The following is a 19,074-nucleotide window of genomic DNA, read 5'->3' on the forward strand; positions in this document are numbered from 1 at the left end:
ATTAAATCAAAGTCATAAAAGAAAGCACAAGTTCAAGTTATACCTTATAATGCCATTCACATTGGCTGATAAAAGTTCTGATAATATAAATTTCAGGATTACTCATCAATAGACAGTGAATCTCTCAATTAGATACAATATTCAATTTTCTTACATCTACAAACCCAGTGGGCTGGCACCTAAAAAATCTGTGGTCGGCCCTCTAGAAGTTCTTCCAAGTTCCCCACATTTGGCCCATTTGGTCTGATTTTTTTTTATTATTAATATTTAAAAAATGGGTCTATAAGTTTGACCAACGAGTTGACCTAACTTGACTTCGATTTAAACATGTTGGGTTGGGCCGACCCATTTTTACTTTGAGTTAAAAAAGAGTCTCAAGCCTGGGCGGGAATTTATTTGGTATTCTGTTTGGGTTAACAATTTTGGGTCCAATTTGGCAAGGTCTAATGACAGGTTTGAGGGAGGATTGGGGGTGGGATGGATATTTTTCCATACTCGATGAGTGACTTCAACATTAAATAGAAACCAAATGTTTTGAGTAATGGTAATAAAAAATATACAAACAATAAATTGTAAATAGGTTATGTAAAAAAAATTTATTGAATTATGTTTATAAATTGTTGGAATATTCACGTAAGTAGTGCAGTTAGTAAAATCCATTAGTCCCATATTGGATACTAATAAAAATAATAAATGGTTAATATAAAATAATTGGATCCCAACCCGTTAACTTAAACTTTTGAGTAAAGTAATGGTTAATATAACATATGAACCCCTTAATTGAAGTATTCTAAAAGCATTATCTCCCCAACAAGTGATATAAGAGCGCATGGATCAATTGGCCAAGTGTTTATTAGAATAATACTATAAAAGAGAGATACCTCAAATCTTTATATTTGTGAGAGAGAGCTATTTGGGTGTTATTGAGATTTAAGTTTTATGAGTGTCTCTACACTATCTTTTTATTCTCCAAATTTATTAGTAGAATTTTCTTGTTTTCGGCCCCCACAGACATAGGCCAAAGGCCAAATAACGTTAATCCTTAGTGTTCTCATCCCATGTTTGTGTTTATTTTTCTTTTGGGTTGTTATTTGTTCGTTCATATATTTTGGAAATTTTTCTAAAACCTATATATAATATTTTTACAATCAATCTTAGTTTTTGAACTTCCATTTTTACATAATTAGATATATACTAAATAAAAACAAATATATACACATTTATGCCACAGATGATCTCATTTTATATGTGCAAGTGAAGATTAGCATAACATAATTGAACTTACAACTATAACTAAAGGGATGAAGTTTACTTGCCATCTTGAGAAATTCTGAGACTATGATGTAATAAATTGTGAGTGGTAGAAAAAAAGTTGTGAATTATGTGAAAGGGATAAACAGTCATTCACGAGAAAGTATACCATGTATCGAGTGCATGAGTCCTTCCTCTCCAATGGAGGTGGACCCCACAAGTATAGGGTCACCCCATTTGAGAGGAAAGACTCATATATCTAATCCATCCAGGTGTATTAATCTAACAAATAAGAGTGATAGGAAAATTATGACAAAAAAAAAGTCTTGGTCTTAAAATTACTATGCCATTTTATGTAGTTCACGTACGAGCTAACCTAGGATATTCTCACCTGAGAACTGAGTTTAGGGCTGGCCCAAGCATTTCGAAACCTTAAAGCGAAATCTTCAAATGGGGCAGTTATGTTATCACTTAAATAATATTTAACTAACATTTCATATAATAATTTTTTTAAAATCCATTTTTTTTACTTTCTAATATGATTTTTTTTGAGAAAATGCTAAAGTTATAACAAATTTTATTACAAACTGGTATTGTAATGAATGTGATCAATGACATGAGGCTTACAAAAATATTAGAAATATTATAAAATTTACAATATGAGAATTACAAAGATATCTTATCAATCACAAATATTCATTAAAAAATGCATTCAGTAATTTGTTGAAATCAAATGATAAAAGTTATGGAAACCACCACGCACCCTTGACATAGTGATCACTTCACAAGTATAAGTTTTTATGGAGCATTGGGGGCAATAGCTAAGATTTAAGTCTCTAGAAGAGAGTTTCACATACATGTACACTTAGATTAAGTTAGAGTATAATTTTTATCTTGTATAAAAATAATTAAATAAATAAATAAAAGTTATGTAGTAAAAATTATAGTATTTTAAACATTTTTTTATTTGAATTACTTATGATTAGTAACACGTCTATTTGTAAGACCTATTTATTTAAATTTGTTTTATCTCTATCTTTAGCATTATTTAATTATTTGGGTCTTCTTAATAGAGAAAAAAAAAATATAAACTAAAATATTTTAATATTTTTCAAAAATATTTGTATATAATAAACAAATAAATTTGCTCCCAAAGGCCTAGGCAATGGCTTAATCAGAGCCTAAGGCCGGCCCTGACTGAGTTAGATACTACGGAGTCCGCACTCCCTATGCGCAAACCCCACAAATCTTACTCTTATTTCCACTATGAATTCTGCATGATGCAGACAGGTCGCAATGTACCAAAAAGGAACAAGCTTTGCACATATATATGTAATCATCCACTCACAGACTCACGGTGTTATTATATGAGTTTATCTTTAAGGGGACAACAATATTTGTTAAATTTTAAAAAATTGCTATTATCTGTTGGGCCATTAGAATCAGAAAATGCTGTCCACAAGCTGTCATGCCACGATTGGTTGGTCTTATGTTCAAAAAGAAAAAAACTTTATTCGTTGTATCTAAAATTAGTAAAACTTTAAACATGAAAAAATAAATTGACCTTTTAAGCTAAAACAATTATATATGAAACTAGTGCCTCTTTCATATTTATAGAAAATTGTTTTCATGTACAGTTACATATAGAGATTAATTTATGTAGATTCTCTAATCTAGTATGAAAGCAAAATGATTTATATTTTTTTTTAGCATGTGATGTTTGATTGTTTTAAACTATAATTTTTTTTTCTCTTTTCTTAAAAAAAAAAAAAAATTTCTCTCTCTTAGGGTTTGTTTGTGATTCGTTTATTTTGCTGAAACTGAAAACTTTTTACCGAAAATACTGTAGATAAAGGTAAAAGTTAGCTAAAATAGTACAATGAGACTTATGAATAGTACCATGAGACTTATGAATAGTACCAAAAAGTGTAATGAAGCTATGAATAGTAGCAAAAACAAGCTAGCAAATTTCATCAATACCAAACGCACACTAAGAAAATAGTTTCCTTTATAGATCATTGTGCCATAAAAAGTGCTTTTTATATGATAAGTAAAGTATAATAAAACACCCTGAAAAAATTGCTAAACAAATTTAAATGTGCAGTAAAGCTTGCATTTGCACGAGAGCTTTTACTTACTAAGTGTGCGTTTGATATTGATTATTTTTGCCAGCTTATTTTACTATTCAGCTTATTTTTGCTACTATTTATGGGTCCCATTACACTTTTTTGACACTATTTATAGGTCTTACTATATTATTTCGGTTAACTTTTATCTTTATTTATAGTACTTTCAGCAAAAAGTTTTTAGTTTCAGCTAAATAATGGTCTGTTTGAGATTTGTTTATTTTCCTAAAACTAAATTTTTTTTGCTGAAAGTACTGTAGATAAAAGTAAAAGTTAGCTAAAATAGTACAGTAAGACCTATGAATAATATCAAAAAGTGCAGTAAGACTTATGAATAATAGGAAAAATAAGTTGAATAGTAAAATAAGTTGGTTTTTTTAATTTTTGCCAAACACATAATAAGTTGTTCCCAAATGGACACTTATTTAGAAGTCTAATGAAAAAAATATAAATAAATCTTTAAAGATTTTCATATGGTTTTTATTGATTTAGAGAAAGCAAACAAATGAAATTCTCGATCCCCCAAGGCACTAAAGGTATGTAGCTTGTTAATCGAAACAAACTCACTCCCGTGGGCTGATACAATACATACCTAGACGTGAAATTAATCAACATTAATTAAGTGATCTATTTATACTAGCTATGGATGGGCTCATTATAGTGATTCAAAAAAGTTCGTTGTTGTACACTTTTTGTGGATGATATAGTTTTAGTTAAACTAGACGTGATATTAACCTCATGTTAAAAATAAATTTAGAGAGATACTCTGTAATCTAAAAGTTTTTGGTTATATATAACTTAAACAAGATAGATGAAATCTAAAGTATAAACAAAGATTATAAGACTTGATGATATAGAGATTACAAATATCGAGGGTATTTGATATCTTTGATTAATAATTCATAAAGAACGTTACAGTTAATAATTCAATTAAAAAAAATCACGATTTTAATACAAAAAGTGTATGCATGATTTTATGCAATAAGCATTGCGCACCATGTTTGCTAATGTATTTTGAACAACGATTTTTAGTATTTAAACATTACACGTATTTTCACATACTTTTTCATCTGCACACATTTTTTTTAAATACAAATCATGAGTAAAATTGTAGAAATCCCCACCCTGAACCACGCCGCACAAGGTGGTCCTAGTCGGGCATAGGTGGACGCGTGCCTCACGAGCAGTGAATGCCACGTTGCCACTTCTCTGCGGTGCCAACCTTTTCTTTTTTTTTAAAAAAAGCCAAAAAACCCATTCATTCATTCTTTTTCTTTCTTTCTTTTTTTGCTGTCTGTGTCACTTACTCTCTCTCACTTGGAAATCTCATTCATTCATAATATCTTTCTCTCTATCAATCAATCAATCTTCACCATCTCGACTCTCTCTCTCTCTCTCTTGAAGAGAGAGAAAGTGCTCTTCATCCTGATTCTCATCCCTTCCTCTTATCGCCTCTCAGATTCGGATCTCTTCCACATGCTCCGGACCCCGAACCGCTTAACACCGATCCGGTTTCTTCGATCCGATCCGATCCGATCCATCTCTTATCGGAGCCGTACCACCAGTCTTGTCCGTCCATAAACCCGTAATAATTCGGGTATCTTTATTGAAATTCAATCCAGTTCTAACTTATTATTATTATTTTTGCTTTCAATTGTTTTCGTCGTTATATGTTTGGTTGCTGAGAAACTGTTGGAAATTGTAGGTAGACAAGACTGAAAATGCGGAGTGTTAATGTTTTATGCTGTTTTGCTTTTGTGTAATCTCAGCTCAATAATGCTAGGTCGGTTTTATGAAGCTCAATTTAGTGAATGTTCAAAATGAACAAGTTTTAATGAAATATATATATTGCTGTTATTGTGCTCTAATGGAAAATTTAAAGTGCATGGATCGTGTTTGAATTGAATTTTGTGTTACATTTGTGGAGGTTTTCGCCTTTTTGATCTTATTTCGTAGTTCATTCGATGTTTATATTGGTGTTATTGTGCTCAAAGGAGATATTTTGATTGTAGTGTTCTATGTTCAAGTGCATTAGATGTGAAAGATTCAACTTTTTTGATAATATATTTTCGCGTGTACATTAGTTTTTCAATTTCACAATGAATTGTATGTGAACCAAAGCACGTACTTACAGTGTAGTCGATTATTGTTTTGGGAGATAATATTAATAACATTTCGTAATTGATTGAATGAAGAGCCTTTTTTTTCAAAGGGTTATATCTATTGCCGTTATTGTGCTCTAATGGAAAATTTTAAGTGCATGGATTGTGTTTGAACTGAATTTTGTGTTACATTTGTGGAGATTTTGCATTTTTGATCTCATTTTGTAGTTCATTCAATGATTATATTGCTGTTATTGGGCTTGAAGGCGATATTTTGATTGTAGAAAATTATGTTCAAGTGCGTTAGAAGTGAAAGATTCAATTTTTTTTGATAAAATATTTGCATGTACATTACTTTTACAATTACCCCAACGAATTGTATGTGAACCAAAGCATGTACTTACATTGTAGTCAATTATTGTTTTGGGTGATTTGGTATATGATTTAGTAATGTTCATAATGTTATTTGCAGTGTACAAGAGAAATCTGGTGCTGGAGGCCAGATAGGTTGATTATGCAACTGTTGCATAGAAATGTGATTGCTCAAGCTGGGTGTATAGGAGTATTTTCCAAAAGCATAGTGCAATTGTGTAGTAGGAGGAGGAGTTTGTATGTGGGTCTTGAATTAAATTATTTGTGGAATCGCCAGTTTAGAACTAATTTAAGAATGATGGTTGATACGAGTGCAACGGAAGAACGGCGACCCATTGTTGATGTGTTGCATGAGAAGGATGAAGATGGTGGATTTGCTACTGGAGGGTGGAAAAGGTTAATACTGGTCCTTCTTTATCATATGTGGTTTGTATGTACTTGTTTTGAATTATAGCAACAAACATTCTTTGTACTCATTGAGGTTAAGTAGAACCATTCGAGCATTTTTTTGGCATCATAGATTGCATATATTTTGCTAGTTAAGACCAAATATGTGCAGTGATCTAATTGTATGTACTAGTGCATGTGCCTTTCTTGTTGACCTGTTTATTTTATTTTATGGCATGTTTGAATGGCCAAATTTTTATTACAGAGCCAGGTGAGTATTATTAGAATTTTGTGGAGCAAAATTAATCTCAATCATAAGAATTTAAATGATTCTATTCCTTCTTTCTCTATCCTAAAAAGGAATGAGAATTATTTTGTTATCTTTCCAGATCTCTATGTTTCGTTTTGATGAAATCACCTTCGCTTTTCTCCCAGACTGACTGACCCTGAAGTGAATGGACACAAATATCTCATGTTCAGGGACAATTATTCTATTACTGATCAATCTAAATATGTTTGAGCGGTTGCATTCTGTGCTATCAGTGTACCTATTATGTTGTGAGATCAGAATGCACTAATCTTGAGTCTCTTGTCTAATTGACAGTGAAGATGCAAAACTGAGCTGCGGATATTCAAGTTTTAGAGGAAAGAGGGCAACCATGGAGGATTTCTATGACATTAAGACATCCAAGATTGATGGGCAAACAGTCTGCCTATTTGGAATATTTGATGGTTAGATTTTCTCTTTTCATTTTTGCCTTAGAGAAATACAACAATTTGTAGGAAATCATTGTCTAGCACATACATAAGGTGTCCTGTGTGGTTCCATGTTAAAGCATGAGTACAAACCGCTACATTGGAGTTATTGTCTGAATGTTTTCCCATATGCATGTTACCAACAAGGCAAATTATTGACATTATGTGTCTGCGGTTCTTGTCTTGACTGATGCATATTGAATCATAATCTGAGCTCAGGATGTCTGGACATGTGGAGTGAACCTAGAGTTTTGGATCATGATTTGGTTATTCATTGGTTCTCGCCTAGAAACTGCCTTTTATAAAACTTTGGCCAAGTCTGTCAGTTATTGTTTCTGTCTGAGTAGCCATGTATTTAAAAAACTAGAAGCATCCAAGAACCGTAAAACCTAGATATTTTGGGGGTGTTTGGGAGAGTAGTTTAAGTTATGTTGTTTGGGTGTTTTTGATATATGTGTGGGTGAAAAAGTGTGTTGCAATGTGTGTTGCAATGTGTGTAAGGTTGTTTAAAATGTGTGTAAGTGTGTTATAACTTGTCAAGCCACAGTGATGTTTGGTCATGGACCTCAGAGTTTCTGCTTTATAAGGTATTGACTCTGGGTCTGTTCACATAATCCACTATCCCAACATTTCAATTAATGGATAATAACTACCAGCTGGAGACTGAAGCCACTTTGTATATGAGTAGGATATAGTTTCTATAACAAATATGACATGTCTTACAGGTCATGGGGGTTCTCGTGCAGCTGAGTATTTAAAGGAGCATCTTTTTGAGAATCTCATGAAGCATCCAAAATTTATAATTGACACCAAATTGGCTATTAGTGAGTTCAAGTTCTCTGATCAGTGATCCCTTATTTTTATGTACCATTCCATGTGAAAGAACAGGGTTATGCAATTGCTGCATATCCCTTGTTGTTGGTGTTCTGTTGCAGGATCCCATGTGGCTGGAGATGTTAAGTTCAATTTCTGATTCAGACTGGCTGAAGCAAATGGCTTCTTCTCTTTGTCAATGCCACTGGTTCACAGGGTGTGGGGTCCTGCATGGAATGCTTTTTCACCTTTTTGATGTGGGTTTGTTTTATTCTAACTGGTAACTCGGTTAAGCTTGCAGGTGAAACATATCAACAGACTGATGCTGCTTTTTTGGATTCTGAAAGAGATACATACAGGGATGATGGTTCTACCGCATCAACAGCGGTTTTGGTTGGTAACCATCTATATGTTGCCAATGTTGGAGATTCAAGGACAATAGTATCTAAGGCTGGCAAAGGTAATACTTACAACTCTATCTGCATCACTTCATACATGTAAAATATTGATTGAAATTTTAATGGCAGCCAGTTTCTAGTTTGATGGTTGAGCCGTAACACTGATGATTTCTAGCAATTACTCCATGAACTGTACATCTAAATGAATATTAATAACTGTGGAGCCGTGAGGGGGACTTCTAAAGGAAGCTGCTTTTTTCCTTTTCAACAGCAATCCCTTTCTCTGAAGACCATAAACCAAATAGAATTGATGAGCGGAAGAGAATTGAAAGTGCTGGGGGCATGATAATGTGGGCAGGTAAGGTTATTTGCATATAATCTATCTTATTGAAACAAAGAAACTGATATTCTATGTGTATTAGCTGTGATGATAATTTTCACAGCACAGTATGTGCTGCAAATGATCTAGAAAACATGGGTTAATATTTTAATGGATCTTACCTTTGAGTTCCTTGGGTTTACCCCCAAATTTTAGGAATAGGGCTTTTTTATTGTTTTTGTTGCTGCCATTGTTACCTCTAAGTTAGTTACTTCTGCAAAGAGTCAGGCTTGTCAAACAAATTGGAGATGCTGGTACTTTTACTGAATGGTCAGAGAGAAGTTTGGTAATCTGTAAATAGAAGCTTTTGCAGATTTCTAGGATAACTGGATTGACTAATGAATTGGCGCATTAATGTTTGGAGTGCAAATGACAAGCCTTTCTCCCCTATTTATTCTGCGTTGTTATTGCTTAATTAGTCAATTGTCGTATCCTTTGGCTGATGGGTGCCTTAGCTGATGTAAGCTAATGCAGCTAGAGATGGAAGGTTTGATATGGTGATACTCAACCATGGCTTTATCTGATTTTATTTTCCTCTTCCCATACAAGTCTTAAATCAGAACCAGGCTGATAATCCCATCCATATCAAACCTGATCCATCATATATGCTACAAACTCTTAATAGGTATGAAATAAGTTGAAGCAGGTAGTTTTCTCAACTAACCTGTTTATATAGGTTAACTTGCATATAACTTATATCATAACCAAGAGCCTTATAGTTCAACTGGAACCTCCTAGTGTTTTCAATGGAAGCAGCTAGGGTTCAGATCCCCCTTCTCCCATTTATCAAATTTTTTAAAAAAAAAAACTTAAATCATTAATATTAATATTTTTTAAAAAAATTGTTTCATATTTGCATTTAATGTGCATTAATAAATGAACTAGCATATTAAGCTATCCCTATTTGTAATAAAAATGAAGTAGCATTTGCTAATGACTTTTGGACCAAATGGCATCTCCTCCTCCCTGGACTTAGGATGAAGTCTGCTGTCATTGTTTCCAAATTCAAGTGAGACCTTTGTGTGGTTAGAACAACAAAGCATTAGCCCCAATTAGGGGTAGGCAAGTGTGACCATTGTGTATACCTAACAATAAACAAACAAATGAACAAATATATAAATAAATAAATGACGTAGCATTAACTTTTTTTCCTTTTTTTAGTACAATTTTGGCTTTTATATAGGCAATAGAAGGATTGAAACCTCACATAACCTTTTTTTTATAAGTAAATATTTCATTGATTAAATGCAAAGGGGCGCAACCCCTGTACACAAGATGTGTACAAAAGCTACACCAACATTAAGCACAAAAGGTACTGCTGCTCAAACGTATTGGTAAAGGAGAATAGACTGGAAGCAGTCATCCTCTCAAATTGAAATTTGAGGAATAAAAGTTTGAGATCTAGAACTGATTTTTCATATCCTTCAAAAGTTTTATCATTTCTCTTACACCAAATGCACCACATGAGATTGTGAGGGATCACTTTCCAAATCACACTATTGTTGCATCTACCAAACCTGCCTTGCCAACTTGCGAAAAGCTTCAACACACCCCTTGACATAGCCCAAAGGATCCAAACAAAGTAAATACCATACTCCATTGCTCTTGAGCAACAAGGCCATGAAGAAGTAGGCAGTCTGTAGTTTCCCCAGCCAACTTACACATGCAACACCAATCTCTAACAACTACCCGTCACTTTTTGAGATTATCAATAGTTTGGATTTTCTCCAAAGTTGCTATCCAAAGAATAAAAGCTACCTTAGTTGGGACTTTAGGCTTCCATAAACTTTTCCTATATGATTTCTTTTTATTTTGTAAGATACTATGCGTTCATCATCTTGAATAAATAATATTATTTATCAAAAGAAGTTTATAATAGGATTTGACTTTGAAAGCATTCCTTGGAGATTGATTCCAGCAAAGTGTATGCACTCTCTGTTTTACAGGATTGGAATAAATGAGATCCATAAATGATACAAAGGACTCTAGCTCCCAGTCCTGTACCATTCTAAGAAAACTGATATACCAATGATGGGTCTCCCCTGAAAAAAAAAAAAAAACTAAATGATCTATAGTATCAGGTGCTATTTGAAATATTTAGGGAACCTCTTCCTCCCCCCCCCCCCAAACACACACCAAGAGTTATGCCAAACTTTGTGGGAGCCATCACCCACCCTATAGTGAACCAGTCAAAAATATACCAATTATGCCCTAATTTTCTTCTACAGGCTCACCCCGTGTGGCCCTCGAACCCTGGAATACTGCCATAACTGTGATTTACCACCCTCCCTCCATAAAGCCTCCCTCTTAGTTGCATGCCTCCAAAGCCATTTCCCTTGTAAAGCCTTATTGAACAAGACTAAATTTTTGATACCTAAACCAGGAGTGGTTCACAAACTTACTCCAATTTACCAGGTGAAACCTAAACTCATCTCCAATGCCACCCTACAAGAAATCCCTTTGTAGTTTCTATGTGTGACGAGCTACTCCCATAAGAATGGGAAATAAAGACAAGTATTAGGTAGGTAGGCTGGATAATGCCCCCCCCCCCCCCCCCCCCCCCCAACAAACTATATATATATAAAGACAAATTGCATTGTCAACCCTCTGATTGTCTTCTTATCATTTTCTGTTGCATGCTTGGGATACTTTTGGTGTTCAATATATATCAAAACTTCACCAGAAGGAAAGGACATTCTTCAAATACTCAATTGCATGTCGTGTTATTCTTTTCTAACCCTAGGCCAATAGAATGTATCTCAAGAATAGTCCGGTTTAAAGATGCCATTTTATGTGTATAAATTTGTCTACTTTTTGTATATGGTGGAGTGATAATTCTTCTGAATAGCTGAACTTAATCTTTTGATTGTGTTGTTAGGAACTTGGAGGGTAGGAGGCATATTAGCTATGTCTCGCGCTTTTGGTAACCGCATGTTGAAGCAATTTGTTGTTGCAGAGCCTGAAATTCAGGTGATCCTTCAAATTTTCTGATTGATTTTTTACAGGTATCTTTTGGATTAATGATCTCATTAAATTCTTGCAGTTCTCTAGGGAACTGCCAATGACTCAACTGTTAGCAGTGATGCCTTTCTAGTTTTTCCAGGAATTTCTCCTGGATAGGAAAATATTTTGTCATGCTCAAAATGACTGGCATCCACCTAAATCATAGAGTTATATTAATTTTGGATTTTGAGTTGATATCCTAATATAAAATATTTTAGCAATTCCTAATGTATATATGTTCTTTCCCCCAGGATCAAGAGATAGATGAAGAATTTGAATTACTTGTGCTGGCAAGTGATGGACTATGGGATGTCGTACCCAATGATGTAAGCCCAGCTCTCTCTCTCTCTCTCTCTCTCTCTCTCTCTCTCGCTGTGGCACACCCACACCCACAGGGCACATGAGTTTGCATGTGCATACTTGCACACGCTTATGTGACTGATGATCGACCTGTGGATATTAGATACCCAATCAGTGGTCCTGCATTTAATTCTCTACCTAAAATAAACAAAGAAGAGGTCTTCTGGGTCTTCCAATAATGTGTAGTAGACAATGGCAAAAGGGAAAAATAAAAAGATAAGGGCTCTTGAGGTTTTTCAATTTCATTTCATAAGAGGGTGATAGCTCGAAACTAGTTGACATGTCATCTGTGTTCAGGATGCTGTATCTCTTGCCCTAACTGAAGAAGAACCTGAGGCAGCAGCTCGGAAGTTAACAGAGACTGCTTTTACCCGTGGCAGTGCAGACAATATAACATGCATTGTGGTTAAATTTCACCGTGACACAGCAGATCCAGCCAGCCCCCAGCATGATTAGAAATTTTCTATTGCATGTGTAGATTAATTAGCATTTTAGATGATTAATTATTTCAAATCTGCACTTGCATATTGGCTGAATGTGCATATCAACAGAGGCAATTTGTTTATTCATTAGGTACATTTTCAAATCTGCTTGTATTGAGAACATGGTCTTTATGACTTTCCACATTTTGTATGTTGAATTGGTTTGGTTTTTGTCTGTAGAGGTGTCATTTGGGTATTTTAATTTTAATAACAAAGGCCTGATGCTTTCTCTTTTATTAGATTTTTTAAATAAAAAATTAAGGAGATTTATGTTGTATAGTAGTTTCTTGGATAAGGAAGACTAGGTGTAACAAACTGTCATGTCTTTACATTCCCATTAATCTGGAAATATTTACTGGTGACAAGGTGACAAAAAGACTTGAGCCTGGGCACGCAGGTTGCTGTTTATACTGTGACACAATGTATAGAAATTTCACGGTCTATAGATAGATGTGGTCTGGGTATGTTACACTGGCCATTTAATGAGGCATACTTGAGAAAATGAATTTTACCCAAGTTAAACGGAAGAAAGGGTATTGAGTATTTGGCCAATGTAATGCCATGTGATGCCTTCTACTTGGAAGAAAGGGTATCGATTATTTGGCCAATGTAATGCCTTTCTCACATGGGAGTAGACCCCATAAGCCTAAGATCTATATTTATGTGAGACGAATGTTAAATATATTTGTTAGACCATATGCCCTCACACTGAATAGGGGTGGAGGAAAGGGAGGGCGCGCGCGCGCGCACACACACACACACACATATATATATATATATATATATATATATATATATGCCCGTTACACTATATGCCCTCTTGTCATGGGGAAAGGAAGTGGTCCAAGTTGTAGGGTATTGGACTATAATGTGGAAGCAAAATTGCATTTTTACTAACAATTCATCTTTTTATTTTTGGGTAAAAAACATGTGTTACGAGTCTATTGCAGAAGAAATTTGTGTGAAGTTGTTTAAGAAGAAAATTGGTGTTATGGACTACCACAAATTTGTTTAGCCGAAAACATGCAATTCGTTTTAACTTTTAACTAAAAATGTACTTGTTTAGTGAAGAGGTGCCAATAGTAGTACTTGTCAGATTTACGATCTATATGCAACACATGTTTATATTCTTCTCTGATACCAATCACAGACAAAGAGGACAATTATGGAAATATGAAAGAACTTTTATTGTTCCTTGTTCTTCTTTACAAAGTATAGCGTCCCTTATATATCCAAAGAGAGATGCAAAGGGACAAAATGCAAAAAAGAATGAGAAGACTACTAAGACTATACGTGTTCTTAAAGTACAATGAATTATATGAAAGAATTTTCTAACCCCCCTCCCCCTTTCCCCCCCTGAATAGGCCATCCAGCTGCAAAAGTCATTACTTTGTGTGTTTTGAACACCTGTTTTTCTAAACAATGTTTTTCACTGACACCGTGTAGGGCAACAATTCCACTCATTCAGGCATGTAATTTATGCATATGACATGCACTTTATGGCTTATGCATTGAACAGCTCAAGCCTCAAAATTTACAATGATTCATCAGTCAGACGCAAGCCAAGCACCTTATCTAAATGATGACAGGAAATGTAGTACGTTGACATTAATCCCACCTAACCCTAACTGAAAGGCTCAAATGTAGAAGAGTTAGCTTCAACTAAGGTTTTTTTTTCCTCAGCTGAGAGCCAGGGTCAGCATACATTATGAAATCCTCAGCTGAAACAAGGAAAAGACCATCAGCATCAATGGAAGAGATGATACAAAAAAATAAAGGTTAATACATTCATTGAATCTTGGAAGTTGATCAAAAGCTCCGTATCATTTATCTTGTTAGTTATGGCAAATAAAGTTATATAATACAATTTGGAGGTTGGAATTGACCTTGCAAATGATGGAATTTGCAATCTAACATTCCCCTTAATATTAACAAAAGAAATCCTACACTGGTAGTGTTTAAAACAAGCTAAAACAAGTTTGACTAAGTTGTCCTCTAGGTTAACCAAAATTAAGTGAAACCTAAGTTGATGTAATAATAAGCAACAATAATTAGGAATACCATCCTTAACAAAACCAAACATCATGCATAAATGATTATGATGACATTTTGCAGCCAAGAATGAAGATAAGGAACAAGTTTCCTAGAATCCTAAAAATTAAATCTAACAATCTTATTTAGACACTGCAGTACTGCTCCAATTCTACGACTCTTTCTTACAATGAAATAATCTTCCGCTTTCTCCAACATAAGATTCATGAAATTTTATTTTCTAAAAATTTTACAAGTTTCTTATCACTTTGGACAGATGAAAAACCAATTAAGGACATGTATTAAGACCATCTAGTGCTATATTTAGAGTCATCTGAAGGATTTGAAGGTTGAAAATACAAAAAGGTAATCTATAATTTAATATCGTGCTATATTTAAGATTTGTGTTTGTACAAAGCTGTTTAAGTTTTTCAAGTGATTCCACCTAGCATTCCTAGCCAACTAACCAAACCAAACATTCGAATAGGATATAATGGAATGGATTCCTTCTTGGATTCCATACTGCAAAACCTTAAATTTATCTTTAAGAGAGTTTAACAAACCCAGAACTCCCACAGATTAAAGCACTTGATTTTTGGAGCAATGAGAAAAACAAGTGTCTAGTTATGCCATTTTCCAAGTATTGAGAAGATTTCATGAGTTCAGGTAACACCCTGATAATGAACGTGGGAACACATGAAGAAGAAATACATAGCAAACAATGATCCATGAAAATCATCGATGAACTAGTTAGGCTTTTCAATGAAAGCTGGATGAAGAGCAGTAAACAAGTTCAGAACCACCTGAAGTTTGTAACTTCACATCAATATGCAGCACGGTCAGTGATGTCATCAAAATTAAGGGCTCACTTTCATTTCAAAGGTTGCCATAGAATAGTCTTCATCTTTAGAATAAATTCATTCCAATGGAAACTAGTAAGATAGTTTCAAAATTTCTATTGGTTTAGATACCAAAGCTTTAGAAAGTGACTCCCGGAGAGAGATTTGAACAATGCCAACAACCACAGGTTAAAAAACAAGAAACCAAGTCAACTTCATCCAACCTTCTGCTTTACAGGTCACTAAATATCTGTATAACAATTACAGCACTCCTGCCACAATGTGATTTCACCACAAGCCAATTGCGCAATTGCCTTAAAAACAGTAGTAGTAGCAGCTAGCTTACCAAGTAACATAGCTTGTCTTTTGGCTAAAAAACAGTTTTTCATTTCATTTATTATTTTCTAATTAACAGATAAACATCAGTTTGAAAGTAAAAGTCTTAGTTCCAAAAACCCAATATAGGGATCGGTGCCCACTGGATTAACTTAGAACTGTATATCTTCTACTAATTCTAAGATAAGGGTAATAAAAAGGTGCTCATTTCACTTCAAAGCATCAGGATTGCTTCTTTATATCTTGTTTCTTGATCTTCCTTGAAGCTGCCCAAGATGTATAACCAAGACTAAATAATTTGATGACAAAAACTTACAATCTCACAGCAAGTCAGTTGTTACCTGAAACATTAGAAAAAAGATGATGAATTATGTGGTTCAACCAAATTGTCCAAGAATAGATACAATGAACATAAGGATTGTCAGAACACACACATGTTACCTTACACAGAAAGCTACTCAACTCAACTAAGCATCAGTGCCAAATGTTGTTGGCTATACATAATAATACGTGTGGATTAAAAAAAATATATTATTAAAATTGACAATCCCAAAAACACTACTTATGAAACATTAAGAATGGAAAGTTGAACCATCTAAGGAACATGACGTTTTCTTTCCCTTCTTTTGTAGAGAAATTAAAGAGCGCAAAGTCTCTAACAGCCTATACCACACAATAGCAACATATACCAAAAGAGTAGCTTATTTTCCTATCTGAGATTTCAAATATGGATTATCAATTAGAAAACACCATCCACTGGATCTTGATGAATTATTAGGGAATTTTTAATGAAGAGAAGAATTGGTAAATAACCAAAATGGGTGACATGGAATCAAAATTATCATTGTGAAAATTGGGCAGGAACCGCTATTATTTCTTGGGCCTCTCATGCATCAACGCACTCAAAACTATACCCCAAGAAAATATCCCTTCTATTTTCAGAGGAACTAATTAAAAATCTGATATGTTTGCAGTTGATCTCTTCTTGGCTGCCAATTACATTAACTGATAGAAATATTCACGTGGGCAAGTAATGCAATATGAAGGGACTCCCTTTTTTTTGGGGGGGGGGGGGGTGGTGGTGGGGAGATAAGTGAAATATAAAGGGATGCCTTAAAGGTGTATTGAATTTCACAACAAAAATGAATGCTTGCACTGTGCTTTACACAGCATTAGAAGTCAACTGCCCATTGCTATGAATAAAACAATTATTAAAATGGCAGCATTTACATAAGACAACCTACAATTAATCCTAAACCATCACCTGTATTAATGAATTGCACTCTCATCTATGCACCATTCTTGATGATGATTTACAAGATTACACCTTCCAATGCAATGCACAACACAAATTGGTCCCCATTCATTTTCCGTGAGATATCCAAGCGACCCCAAAAGCTTTGAATTCAATTGGGTAGCTCGAGGAACAAAACTGTAAAGTTTCGATGCCAAGTCACACTGGCTAACCAAGAAAAATATTAAATTTTTTTTTTTTGCATCACACAAAGTCACAAACTGCAACTTTATCAGCTTAGTCATGACAATAGCATATCAAACAATAATAATAATAATAATAATAAAAAACACTAAATTTACGAATCTTATTCCTCAAAATTTAAAGTTGTAAGGATAATCTCATTGTGAATAACATAACTTCATAGCTCATGCTCCCATCTAAAATTAAAAAAAGAAATAATAAAATAAAATAACAAAAATTAAAACCAAGATTTGTCTTGCCAGGAAATGTGATCTTTCTTTTCCTTTTCTTATTGTAAATAAGAAAATTCAAAATAACTTTAAAAAAAAAAATCAAAGAACTTCATACAGACAGCAAGCAACTAAATACAACCCATTAAAAAGATCTTTTACTTTCTTTTCCCAAGCTTTTATGATTATATAAGCAACCAAACACAGGCACACATTGAACAGAACACAGTCAAGAGAGAAAGAATGTACCAGCCAGCTCAGTGAAAATTTGGTTTTGGTTTGGAAATATTATGGAAAGTTTTGTTCTGGACTGTACTTGTTTCTTTGTTTTTCAGAGCAAAAGCAAAGCAATGAAGGAGAAGAACTCAATGGCTGCTTTTACTTTCTTTCTCTCTTTGTTTCTTGGGTTTAAGTTGTTTTTGATAATGATTATGAATATGGAAGAACAGGTTTTGGTTTTTTGTTTTTTTGTTTACGAGTGGTGCAAGAATGCAAGTGCAACACTGCCACTTGTGAAAAGTTTAAGCGGTTAGCGGTGTGAACTGTGAAGTCTGGTAGAGAATGAGAAAGTAATTAGAAAGTGAACGAAAGTGACATGTCCTTCACAGTATTTTTCCAATTTTATGGTATAAAAAAAACTTAAGGTTTATAACATAAATTAAAACTTAAAATTTTTCATAAATATAAAAAGGAAATTGCCAAAATTTAATTATTACAAATTTTACAACAAAATGTTATAATTTACAATAATATGATAAATATACTTTAATAACATAATAAATTAATATTTAAATTTATTTTTTGATAGGTTACTATTGTTACATATCAATTTGTAAAATTTATATAATAAAATTTGTGATATCCTTGAACAAAGACCGGCAAAACTTTCTATCAGAATTTCAATTTTGCACAAGTGAGCCTTGATTTTTGATCGAGCAGGCTGTTCAGTCTTGCACAATTTTATTTTATTATATATATATATTTTTACTTTTGGTAAAATATTATATATATTTTAAGAATCATTAAGTCTTGCACAATGAAAAATAGTTTCACTCTTAATTAAACCCATTTTGCACCTATTTATAAATTCAAATGGAGTAACCCAAATCATTGGCAGAGTTAGGATTTGACTCTACTGGTAAAAGTAATTTACAAATATTTCCATGTGCATGTGAATATAATATGGTATTTGAGACAAATATGACATATTTAAAATTATTTATGTGTATATTAAGTGATATTTTAATGTGAGAAAAGCCACAAAAAAGATAACATATTCATTATTTTTTATTTGTTATTAAATTTATGTATCTTAATTAAACCCATTTTGCACCTATTTATAAATTCAAATCGAGTAATCCAAATCATTGGCAAAGTTAGGATTTGACTCTAATAGTAAAAGTAATTTATAAATATGTGCATGTGCATGTGAATATAATATGGTATTTGAGACAAATATAAAATATTTAAACTTATTTGTGTATATATTAAGTGATATTTTAATGTGAGAAAACCCACAAAAAAGATAACATATTCATTATTTTTTATTTGATATTAAATTAATGTATCTTAGTTAAACCCATTTTGCACCTATTTATAAATTCAAATCAAGTAACCCAAATTATTCGCAGAGTTAGAATTTGACTCTACTGGTAAAAGTAATTTACAAATATGTGCATGTGCATGTGAATATAATATGGTATTTGAGACAAATATAAAATATTTAAAATTA

The 19,074-nt window shown here is 33.4% G+C and overlaps 1 protein-coding gene across 3 annotated transcripts; it reads left to right on the top strand.

Moving 5' to 3' along the window:
* The first annotated feature begins 4,641 nt into the window (after window positions 1–4,641).
* On the top strand, window positions 4,642–12,706 carry LOC142619613 (putative protein phosphatase 2C 76). Of its 3 annotated transcripts, none has more exons than XM_075792772.1 (9): window positions 4,642–4,974; window positions 5,952–6,247; window positions 6,843–6,970; window positions 7,720–7,818; window positions 8,109–8,267; window positions 8,477–8,563; window positions 11,463–11,554; window positions 11,839–11,913; window positions 12,245–12,706. In XM_075792772.1, the coding sequence occupies exons 2-9, from the start codon at window positions 5,994–5,996 to the stop codon at window positions 12,401–12,403; spliced, it is 1,053 nt and encodes a 350-aa protein (XP_075648887.1). In that variant the 5' UTR covers window positions 4,642–4,974; window positions 5,952–5,993; the 3' UTR covers window positions 12,404–12,706. The 3 variants fall into 3 exon arrangements, with proteins under 3 accessions (XP_075648887.1, XP_075648888.1, XP_075648886.1); XM_075792773.1 differs by having other exon boundaries at window positions 4,676–4,962; XM_075792771.1 differs by lacking the exon at window positions 12,245–12,706 and adding an exon at window positions 12,051–12,223 and having other exon boundaries at window positions 4,676–4,974.
* Window positions 12,707–19,074: the final 6,368 nt, after the last annotated feature.

Source organism: Castanea sativa, chromosome 12, assembly GCF_040712315.1.
Source record: "Castanea sativa cultivar Marrone di Chiusa Pesio chromosome 12, ASM4071231v1".
NCBI lineage: Eukaryota > Viridiplantae > Streptophyta > Magnoliopsida > Fagales > Fagaceae > Castanea > Castanea sativa.

Excerpts from the sequence above, each read along its gene's own strand:
- LOC142619613 (XM_075792772.1), top strand. The coding sequence starts at position 5,994 with ATGCAACTGTTGCATAGAAATGTGATTGCTCAAGCTGGGTGTATAGGA. Across the intron at positions 7,819-8,108 it reads TGACACCAAATTGGCTATTA|GTGAAACATATCAACAGACT; the intron begins GTGAGTTCAAGT and ends TTAAGCTTGCAG. Across the intron at positions 8,564-11,462 it reads GGGCATGATAATGTGGGCAG|GAACTTGGAGGGTAGGAGGC; the intron begins GTAAGGTTATTT and ends TTGTGTTGTTAG.